Source organism: Saccoglossus kowalevskii, chromosome 2 (assembly GCF_978046115.1).
Source record: "Saccoglossus kowalevskii chromosome 2, keSacKowa6.1, whole genome shotgun sequence".
NCBI classification, from domain to species: domain Eukaryota; kingdom Metazoa; phylum Hemichordata; class Enteropneusta; family Harrimaniidae; genus Saccoglossus; species Saccoglossus kowalevskii.
In genome coordinates, this window is record NC_140642.1 from 11,898,933 (window position 1) to 11,911,497 (window position 12,565).

At 35.2% G+C, this 12,565-nt stretch overlaps 1 protein-coding gene across 1 annotated transcript in view; it reads left to right on the forward strand.

Moving 5' to 3' along the window:
• LOC100373559 (phosphofurin acidic cluster sorting protein 2-like) overlaps window positions 1-12,565 on the forward strand; it is a 79,244-nt gene that overhangs the window by 8,017 nt on the left and 58,662 nt on the right. Inside the window, exon 3 of the mRNA XM_006814691.3 lies at window positions 8,770-8,859. Coding sequence (XP_006814754.2) covers window positions 8,770-8,859 — 90 coding nt within the window. The remainder of the gene's footprint in view (window positions 1-8,769; window positions 8,860-12,565) is intronic.

The window sequence follows — 12,565 nt, forward strand, 5'->3', positions numbered from 1 at the left end:
GTGAAATTATCACAGCTATAATTTTTCAATTTTTGTTGTTCACTTCCAAAATTCCTGGTTGACAATAGAACCCCATGCATGGCCCATGATTATGACATTTCCTGGGTATCATTGGACTGATAGTATGGTGGCAATGATTCCTAATATCAAATTTCGCCTTATTATGAAACTGTTTTTGAACTGCATTGACAACTGCTTGCATTTTTTCTTTTAAAAATGTATATCCAGAAATTCTGAGGTATAATATATTGGTTGATGTGTGACCTTTTCTTGGGGGGGGGGGGGGGGGGGGTCATGCATACATTTGTAGCCTATGATCTTTTTGCCTTGTACAAACATAGAATCTATTAGTCATACAAAGTGTTGTCTCAGTTTGTGAATTGGAACCCTTTTAATATGTAACGTACATACACAGGGTCAATCTACGTGTCAAATACCGCTACTGAAATAAATGTACATGCACCTACATTTTGTAAAATAACCACTTCAATGACTGGGAGAAATTCTCACAATGCCATGAGTATTAAATTTATTCTTTTGTGTTTTGTTTTTTGGTGATCAGAGTTAATTTCCCTTATTTCCCATTTTCGCAGTTTCCATCACGAGGGTTCGCAGTGTTTTATTAAGTTTTCATTCTTCGTGTAAGTTCAGCCCTGATTGCAAAATAAATGTAAGCATAACCTTGATCACTTGCCTCATTCGGCAAACCACCGTTATCTTAAGGTGATTTCATCCTGAAGTAATAACCCTGTCTCTGTGTGATAAAATGAACTTTTATAACAGGGCAGACAGGACCAGTTAAGTCTACATACTACACATAATTTAAACTGTGTGATCACTTGTTTCTAAAACTGTAAGTGTTACTTTCAGACTGCAAATAATATGTTTGATTGTGGGGTAGTTAAATTTAAGTGTTTTTCACTAAGGGGTACGGGCTGGTATTGGCCAGGTTCACAAAGGCAGGTGTTATCATAGAATCTTTAATGTGGATAAATTTCTTTTCATAATTACATTAACTTCACTGCTGAAACCTTTTTACGACTTTGACTTGAAATCACTTGCTTGTATACTTATAGTCTATGTTGAAGTCCAGTATTAGTGAATACTTTGTTGTGATTAATTTTGTTAAGGGGAGAGTAGGAAATCAAACGGGAGGTTCACCGCAATAATCACCACGGCTCTACGCGGTACATCGGGAAGACCCGCGGACTGCTTATAATTAGGGGTCTCTACCGCGATGGCCACCGGTACCGGTTGCAACTGCGGTCGTAGGAAAGGTGTGAAATACGTACTTAACAGTTTCCTTTGTGATTCCATGAGTCTTTGTTTCAAATAGCTGTTTTTAAATCGAGTAGGTTACGAGCATTGTTGGCATGGAAATACTAAGCATATGGTAATATTATCAGCCCACATATTTTATTAGCTCCACTGTCGACTTTGTTGAGCGGAGCTTATCATATGAGTGATTGTCCGTCGTCGTCCGTGTCAATGTTTTACTTTTTCGACTTCTTCTTGAAAACTACAAGCCTGAATGCTTTGATACTTGGTGTATATGTACCTTGGGTAGATCTCTCTCAGATTTGTTCATTTCATGATGATATCTTCAATTCTCTAATTTTGGTGAATATTTTTGTCATTTTTGGTAAAAAGTGATATTTTTGACTTCTTGTTGAAAACCGCAAGTCCAATTGCTTTGATATTACATATATAGGTACTACATGTGGACCTCTCTCAGATTTGTTCATTTTGTAGTGATATCTTTAATTCTCTAATTTTGGTGAATATTTTTGTCATTTTTGGTAAAAAGTGATATTTTCTTCTTGTTAAAAACCGCAAGTCCAATTGCTTTGATATTACATATATAGGTACTACATGTGAACCTCTCTCAGATTTGTTCATTTTGTAATGATATCTTTAATTCTCTAATTTTGGTGAATATTTTTTTAATTTTTGGTAAAAAGTGATATTTTTGACTTCTTGTTGAAAACCGCAAGTCCAATTGCTTTGATATCACATATATAGGTACTACATGTGGACCTCTCTCAGATTTGTTCATTTTGTAATGATATCTTTAATTCTCTAATTTTGGTGAATATTTTTGTCATTTTTGGTAAAAAGTGATATTTTCGACTTCTTGTTGAAAACCGCAAGTCCAATTGCTTTGATATTACATATATAGGTACTACATGTGGACCTCTCTCAGATTTGTTCATTTCATGATGATATCTTTAATTCTCTAATTTTCATGAATATTTTTGTAATTTTTGGTAAAAAGTGATATTTTTGACTTCTTGTTGAAAACCGCAAGTCCAATTGCTTTGATATATTATACATATAGGTACTACATGTGGACCTCTCTCAGATTTGTTCATTTTCTAATGATATCTTCTGTTCTTTAATTGCCATGTGCATTGCTAACAGCGGAGCTATCTCAGCCGACAGGCTGCTTGTTAATTTAAAAATCCATAAGTCCAATGCTGTATATGAATTGTTGCTGCGTGAAACAATGCATGCAATATCTTATGCATGTATTTATCACCAATTCCAAGAGTAAAAGTTGTAACTTTCGAAGGTACGAGTATTATGACTCGTCCATACATTTCACTTACGTTTGTTACACTTTAATAAAGTCTACCACATGAAAAGAATGTTATTTTATACCAAGTTTCAAATAGCCGAGCCTTCCTGATTCGAGCCTCTTGTTGATTTGACAACGGTGGGTATCATTAATGTTTATTCTTTGCGAGTATCGCATTCCAGACAAAAAGTTCAAGATCGGTAAACAAGAAATGGACGAACTAAAATGTCTCCTGTGTTTCACGTGCGACATGATTATTAAAAAAAAACATAGTTAAGCAGTCATATACGTTCTATAAATCTAACCTTGCACACATAATCTTGTATTGATGTGTTTTTTGGGGGTCAAAAACAACGTTGCCTTTCGGTTAACTCTTTGCGTTCATGGTATTTGTGAGAGTTTATCGTTTTTTGAACAAATGTTAAGTAACTGTATCGTTTTGCGTCAAACTGGGTGGCCCGAATTTAAATGTCGGTGCGTGAACTCATTGAGGTCATTGCCCATTGCCGCACAAAATTCAAACACGTGGTTATAAGAGTTCAGTCGAAATGTACGTGAATAATGCGATTGAAGTGCGCTGCGAGTTTATTATAGAAACAGTTAACATTACGCATGATATTGTATGTTATTGTATGGTTAATATTACATATTCACTTTAATAGCCCGGGTTAGTGTCCCAACAATAATAAAAATAATATTAGTTTGCGTAATTATTATAAAAGCAATACATTGCAAAGTTGAAATATTTAGAGCCCGTGCAATACTGTAAACATATTTGCATTATTAGAAAAGCAGCACACTAAGTAAAACGATGTTGAAATATTCAAAGCCAATACAGAGTTGGATACAGGTTGTGTTATTACAGTACTGCCGAATATAATAACAATTTTACGAAATCGACGCGAGGACCAAGAAAAAAAAGGGTTGCTAAGGTAACGCGCCAGTTCAGTGCGTGACTTGGGGTCAAACTTCGGTCAACACACACTGGATGTCAGCATCGCCGCGTAGCAAGTTTCGCAACGTACTTGAAGTTCAATTGTGCCCCAAAATGATGTCAACGATCACTCAATTGTCGCAGCGCATGTTGTACCAAGTCCATGATACACCCTGTTTCGACTTTGGCTTGCTTTTCCTTCTTAGTGCATGTTCTTGTTCACGTAAATTCGACCTCTCACCAATGTATTAAAACACTTTGATACTTATGCGTGATATTTGGTCTACGCGAAACATTAATCTTTCTAAACATTTTCTGAGACCATGCATGATATATATTTACAAAATAATGCGATCATATTTTATATTATGTTGATCTCTACGTCTTTCTGGATCGTTTTGTGATTTTATTCCAAGGCTCAGGCAAATAAAATAATGTCAACTATTATAGACTAGTTTCCTAGCTTTTGGCTCAGCTAAATTGGTTTAATTGTTCATTAGAACTTTGTGATCCTTTTAATTTCCCAGTTCTTTGTGTTCATTAATGGTCTTGACAATAAGTGTGAATTGCTGTGCGAGCCCACCGCGGGCGACCGCGGTTAGCCGGTGTCATGGAATCTATGCATAAATTTGCATAAAATGCGGTCGACCGGCGAGCACCCACCACCACCGCGGTAATGACCACGGTGCACCGCCCGTTTGATTTCCTACTCTCCCCTAATAGTCATATGGGTTTGAAGGGGTTGGTGATTCAAGACACAAATTAAATTGAAGTGTTTGGGTTGCCAACACAAATTCAAACACTACACCAGTCTATGTAAATAGTTGTTGCCATTGTTGTCAAGGCTGATTTTATGTGTACTGGCATGTAAATATACCTCACTGGTTGGTCACTCTCGTTTTTAATTGTCGGAAATCAAGTTTTAAAAATCGAACTGTGAGCTTTTTATTTTTTTTTTAAATTGAGTAAAGAATTGTTACATAATGGCTATAGGTTCTGAATTAGACACTCTTGCATTACCTGTACTACAGTGATTCATTTTAGTGTTTGTTTAACGGGTCATACTTTTTTAAGAGACTGAAGTTTTACTTCCTGTGTATTGCATTTTGGAAAATGCCTGCGGGTTATTTACTGATTTCAGCTTTCTATATCCAGGCTACACTGACAACAGTTTATAAAACAAATTAGTGAATACTAATTATCTAATTTACATATTTACTGCTTTGCATTGCAATGTAGAATCTGGATTATTTATGCATCTTGAATGTACCATTTGAAGTGAAACATCTCGGTTAATGAAAAACAAATTCTGCATATAAATGATTTAATTTGCATATTTTATATAACATACAGCATATTTCTCAGTTTATGAAACTAAACTGTGTGTATGTACTTTATGTATATTCTTTGTTTGCAGTATTTTATTACTTGACTGTAACATTAACCTTCAATCAGTCTCCAAAGTTAAAACTGAACATTTAGTTGCCAAATAGTGAATTGTTGGTCTTCAGAGTTTATTATGTTTTACAAATTCATAATAAACTACACAGAAACTGCACTTATGTTAAAATTCAGGTATTCAAGAGTACTGCCAAATCTTTATTCTGGCTTATATCGAAATGGTACAATGCAACAAAGAGCATGACATATGAGAAATGGTGAATTTTGTTGTCAATTGTCTTTTATTCGGGATGCAGCTTTTAATATAGATTTGTTCGCATATACCGTACTTACCCGAGCATAAGCCCCTCCCCGAGTATAAGCCTACCCCTCTGTTTTTAGACATTTAACAAGTTGAGGGCATCCTCGAGTATAAGCCTAGGGTGTTTTTACTGGGCGTTGATGACATTTATTAAAATATGCGTGTAAAAAGTGTATCTCATGGCATTATAATCATGATTGCTACGTTAGTTTGGTTCCTGCTTTTACAAGAAAACTCGCATTAATTACAGAGTGTGGCCGCCGAACGTACGTAACATGATGTTTCGCACCTTTTCTATTCTGATATTGACTCAGGATGAACCCTGATATTGCAATACTGAAGTAATCTACATTTCTTTTGAGTAGTAGTTTTAGAAATGCCAAAAATGTGATCGTCAAGTTGTGAAACCTGGTCATTGAACATCGTTTTATTTTTTCGAATAATCGTGTCCATTGAGACTGCCGTGAATGTGATGTGAACAAGCAAACTATTCTTCGACATGACTTGTTAGCGACCGTGAAAGGTTTAAAACCTTCCTCCACCCTCAGTTTATCTTTCGAAAATTGCGAGTCAACAGCTTTAGAGAAAAAAATTGCTGTCGAAATCAGAATGTATTTTAAAGCGTGGTGGTCGCCGCGTAGCGCGTGTTCGAATTTCATGTAAATAAACAATATATTATGAGTCCCATATCAAACAGGACGTGACACAACGACTGCCGCCCTTTAACATCGCGGTAATTCACTTCTGCATTGCGTTGAAAAAATTACTTCGTCAATAATCGGAAAACTTTGTCTGTACGACACAGCATTTTGATTGATTAACGAAAGACGTGACCTGTTAGGTCAAAGGAAGTTGTTCAGGTCAAATCATGATGAAAAACACCATGGCAGAAATTGCTTTGTATTGAGAGTTTGCATACAATCGAAAAGATCTTGCCTTCAACTGTTTTCCCACAGACCCTACTCATTATTACACCGTAAATTCAGACGGTGTGTAAACCGTATTGTAATAAAATGTGTGTATTTTTATGAACATTGTAAACATAAACATCTTCATTGTAAAAAGTGTTGTGGAAATCAAAAAGTCGTAAAATTTATTCGAGACCGGTGCAGTGAACGAAAAATGTAATTTGAATAATTTGTTGTGGTTGGGAAGATGGTTAATACATTATTAACCCCCCCCCAAAAAAAAATTTTTTCTGAGGTGGTCCTCGAGCATAAGCCTACCCCCTAATTTTCCCGATTTTACATATTCAGGCCCCTGGGCTTATACTCGATGAAGTACAGTATTATAACTGGTGTAAAGTAACCATGCAACTAGGTTATGTAACTGCTATGAATGTCCAAAACCAATTCAATTGCAGACTCTTTGTCTTGACGAAAATGATCACAATCTAGAGAGCTGTCAATTATATTTTATATTTTACACTTAACCAGTGTATACTAACGTTTACATCACAATAATCTCACCTACTTTTCTATTGATGGAGAGCATCAGTTGTGATCCTGCGCTACACTAAACCAGGATGAACTTTGACATCAGAGAAATGTTCACAACTACTAAATTTCCCCTAGCTTGTGAAGTGAAATTCGTAAAAAAAAAGTTGCAATAAAAGCATTGTTGCAACATGATAATAAATTAGTTTTTGTGGGAATTCATGTATGTCAAATATAAACCCAAATTACATCTAAATAAAGATGTACTAGTTAATCTAATGAAAACAGGTCAGGGTTGTATGTACTTTCCTCAGGATTATCTTTAATTAGGTCACAATATATTTTCCCCATTTAGTATATATAAATGCTAAATGTTAGGAATATTTTTTATATTAAAAATTGTGTTACTATAGAGATGGAAATATTCACTGCATTTAATTTCAGCAGATTTGAGATTTTCACTGGGTTTTATATTCATCAGTTCGTGGAGGAAATAAAACATTCTATTGTTGAATTTGAATATTTACTGGCTTTTAAATTAGCGAAAATGAAACCCAGCGAATAATTAAACATTGTTTAATATTTGTATGAATACCTTGAAAGTGAAGTGTGATGTAGTTCATTGATATATAACTATTGCTTTGTCCGAGTCATTTTCCAAAATGGGCACATCTGCCCAATGACTGGCAATGACTGGCCCAAGGACACTAGAACATTGTCACTGTATACCATCATTAATATAGGTCCCATGCAATGTAAACAGCGCATGTAAAATATATTTTTGGGTTGCGTGACATTTGAATGTGTGCAGTGTGATGACGTTCTTAGCAGTTAAAATACTTCTGGGATACAGAAGGTGTCAGTGTCTCAACTAAAGGTGTCAACTCACACATTTACGTATTTGTACGTGTACTATAAATAAACCCATGTGTTTGTATTATTTATCAATTCACAATGCATAGAACACCCACACTGTATTTTAAAAAGTTTCAAAAGTTAAAAGTAAATAATCATTGCCCTGTTCCAAAATGAAAAACAGAAAATGTATCAGCGCCTTCTTCAACAAATTATCAAGTGTCTAATTTGCATAGATTTATATATGAATACATAAATTTGTTATCGTATAAATTTATATATATATAACAAGATAGTTTCAGGGCTGTGGTGGATGTCACAAAGAGACAGCTAGTTTCTCATTGCAAGGTGACATACACATGTACATGTACATAGCATTGTCACTACAACACAACATATTGTACCTGTACTTTATCGTGGGTTTTCTTGTTTATAGAAATGATACCAACTAACAGTCATAGTGTTTATATGAAGTGTAGTGAATATTTATTGTTTTGTACTGCTTGGAGCAGTTTTCCCTGCCATCTTTGTGTAGGAAAGCAATTGATTTAGATATTGACTGACTGGAGAATGCCATTGGAGTGGTGGTCAGATATCTGAACAATGTTCAACATACATATGTGGGTGCACCTGGTGTTTGTACATTTAACAAATCATGTTCTACTGATCGATTGTCCCGGTGTCAGCCAATCACTGTTTTCAACATACACACCTGTATTTACTGGTACCATGTTCCAAGACCAGAACACTGTGTACTTAAGTGCTGTGTCCTATTTGTTTTCGAATTAATTTTGTTCTAGCTAATTTACATATTGAAGTTGTGGCAGGTGGATTGCTATAATGCATAATCAGGGATAAACTCATGAATATTCATGACCCAACTTAAAACCGGTTCAAATCGTCTTGTACAGTAAAGAATGTTACAGTTTCTCGATTAGAGTCACACTTAGATTGAATTGAGGGTTTTGTACCATGTGGGTTGGCTCTGCACACAGGCAATATCAAGACAATAAGAGAGAGAGAGCTAACAGTTAGATAACATACACAGTGTTGTGAATGTAGCTGTGATCTCTTCTATGTTGAGTTTTTTAAAGACTCAATAAGCTGCTAGACGGAGATCCTAGTCTAGAAGTAAGAAAGGGCTTAGGTCAAGAGTTACATGTATGATTTTAGTCAAACCAGTACTTAAATGGTACGTAAGATGTACTTCATTTCAGGATGTTGACTGCTGTCCTATTCATAGTTTTTCCATTTCCTTTTGTAGAGCATGAAGAGGACTCTTCGATCCAACGAGATTTTTATACCCCAGAGTGGACTCCTAGATACCGAACTCGATCTGGCATTCTCACTACAGGTAATTTGCATATTTTTAATCTATGCACTTTTAATTGGGTAATTTGTATAGTATATTTTCTATTTGATACTGAGGAAAAAAATCTACACCAAGTTTTGTTGGCATGATAGACTTTACTTGTTACTGTTTGTACTGGGTTTCATTTTTACACATCGTCTAGGGCAAGCCCGTACAGATTGCCGAAATAAATTAGAAAAAATTGTGTCAGCAGATGAAATGGCTGTGTGTGGAGCTAAACACAGACCAGTAACTTTCTAGTGATTTCCTCAGGATTCTGATTGGCTAATGTGTTTTTTTTGACCTCTCAGGTCAAAGTTCACAGTAGCAGGTCATCTCAATGTCATAAAAATGTGGTGATAATGCAAGAACATACACACACAGAGGAAACTTTAAGTTTGAAATTGATTTCGACCTAATTTTACCTAATCACCATAATCTTCACTACGGTATTGTAAGCACTCTAACTCTAAAATAAAGTATTACGTACATATGTATTATTCATATCAATAGTAATTAGGGTCTGAAAAGTAAAACTTCAAATATTAAATTTACAACAGCGATATGTGATTAAATCTATTCTATATTGACATTCGTCGTGAATTTATTTTCACCTGCATTAATTATATATGTACTACCAACACCATTTAACATAACTCGTGACACGTTGCCTATATCCTAAGTGTTTCAACATTATGTATTCTACACAAGCTCAACGCTGCATATAGTATAATAAGCTCTTCACTTTGTGTTTTCAAGTACCTGCTCTAAATAATTAAAAAAAAAATGAAAAACATACATGCGTACGGATACTTTTATTTGGCTGTTCTCTCTATTATTGAAATCAGGGTGAAAAGTCATTTCCTGTCTATATTCTTTAATTTGTATTCCTCCCATGTCCAAAACAAGATATTTCAAAGAAGAATCATCCTCTCTACATCTTTTCGTCGCTTTCCTCCTATCATTCACATACATAAACGGTTTAACCCATTTACATTTCTCAAACTAACAGTCTAAATCATAACCCTTTTTGATTTATAGATTTTTCAATATAAAAAACACCATTATTTGTATATAATAAAATGTTATTTCTCTCTCAATATTTCCTGCTATTAGTAGTTTTATAATGAAAGTACTACGTATAGCTCATTCGAAAGCTGGGTCAATTAACCAAACTTAATAGTATAAGGTTAGCGGGTTTTGTAAATTTTCAAATCGGCTTTTGCCCTTTATATGAAATGTAAATTTAAAAACCACCGGCTAGCCATTAATAATGTCATTCTCTAAATGAACTGGTAAATGGCCTTGAGAGAAATTGTGTTAAATATAACTGACATATTATAAGTTCTACTCTGAAAAATACATCTTTAAAGGTATTTTGAAATATCTTACTTTTTATGGTAGTAATTTGGTGCTTACGACAATTACTATAAACGGATATGAAATATTTGTAACTATGAGTGGAAGTCGAGTGGAGGAGAAAAATACAAGCAGTTATGTAATGCTGTCATTTAGTCCCAGAAGCAAATGAACGTGTTGACATCATGCTCTCTCAAATAGACGGCATATTTTGTTAGCACTCCACTGAGAATGCAGAGAATATCATCCTCACATCAAATGATAAATCCCTCTCAACAGTAGATGTATGTTGAAGCACTTTTCTGAATATGTGCATGTGCGTGTGTGAATATTCTGATCATGGACCTTCAGATTCAGGAATTGTAGGGAATACGTGTGTGTGTGTACATTCTAATCACACTCCTATTTAGATATGACCAGTCTAAGTATGTATGCAGACTTGAATCATTGCTACTAGAATTACTCAATCTCTGCATTTACAGACATGATGGGCCGAGAATACATTGATATATTGCCAAAGGCAAGGAGCAAAAGGTCTCTTGCGCTGTGATCCTATGATTAAGTCTGAAGCCTAATTAGGCGTGGGTTTAGTTAGTCAGTTGGCTTGTTCCTCGACGCAGTTGAATCCCGGGCAATGATGTATTGTAAACTAAAAAGCTTGATCCCACATGAGCTCAAGATAGTCATTCCTAAATTCAATTTGACATCATCTCTAAAATAGAATCGTTGTGAATGCTAGCAGTGCATTGCATGTAGACTGCCTGCTATGTACATGTACTGGTATATTATGCAACATGTGGCTTTAAATTATTAATATATACATTATTTAAATACCTGTATTTACATTTAGTCTGTGCATATCAAGTATCCCTTGTCATTGATCCTCATTTCGGAATTTTTTGTATTTAGTCCCCGGTTTCGGGGCAGCCTGAAAAGGGGGGTATAGTTTATTATTTCCAGTTTCTGTCCATGACGTTACATCTCTAACATTTTCTCAGAAATTTTCTGCAGCAGATATCGGTGAAACTTGGCAGGTTGTTGTCTCTGTTGAATATGCACTTAATTTATTTTCCAGATCTGAAAACACTAAGTGGGTCTTTTTCATGATTTTCATCATTAATTACCTCTTTCAACAACACTGAGAGAAAAACTGAGCATGCTCAGAATATTATTCAAATCAGGGTGAAGAGCTGAATTGAAGATCATGTCATCTTCTCCAGACTTTCATAATTGGGAATGAATGAGTCACTGGAAAATTTGTTTGTGGAATAGGAGTTTGCATTGTGAAATTATTTCTTCATATCTCATAATTTTGCTAGGTTACATGGAATGACAAAAAAAATATCCCTGTTTAAACGTCATGTTTTGACGTTGGTGCATGTATCCGTGCATCTCAACCTGTGTCTCAGACATGCCTGGTCCTATCACATTCAAACTTCACAACTACATCACTTATCTTAGATGGAATACCCTGGTATATACATCTATTCGTTTCATTATCCATTGAAAAAATTGCGGCCATTTTTTGTGATAAAAATTCAACAAAATCAAGCATTTCTGCTATTCCGTAATCAGATCTCTGTCGTGTATAGACGATTTCATTCAAACTTGGTATATGTACTGTACATGTATTGGACATTATGTGGGGCCTTAATGTACATCATTTTGTCAGATCAAACTAAAAATGCATCTGAACACAGTTTGGAGCTATATATCTGACATCTCCTGACCAATCATTTGGTTATCTGATTTAAGATGGCCGAAATGCTCGTGACTATATCAACATACATGTACCTATATAAGGTGAATGGGTAGATGCTTATTTTGATCACACTTGGTATGCACATTGAACTTTATGGCACCTTAGTGCACATCACTTTGTCAAATCAGATCCAAACTGGCCAACTGGTGGCCATTTTGTTTTTCTGATTGCAGCTCTGTGGCCCTATCTCTGACATGCTCTGACCTTTCAGGTTCAAATTTTTATATACATGTATTTTTCAAACTTGAGAACCTATATATAAAATATGTTTTTGAAATGCAGTCCCTCACCCCTTTGGCTATTTTCGTTGATTTTTCGTCGCCGGATCGATTCACGTCCTAAATTTAGGTTCTCTGAGCGTCTCTAATAAATACCCTATCTAACCGCTGGACTGAATTAGCTATATTATGAAAAATTCATGTAAGATTGGGTGAAATCGGTCATTTTTGGCCTCAACGTTTTTTGCTCGAAAATGCAATGGTGATAAGACTCTATTTTCAAGAACACAGGTCGCTCGGATCAGACGGTTTCTATTGTTTCGAGTCTGTTGTGTGTCTAGAAACATAACAACTTTGTTTTTTGGTGAAT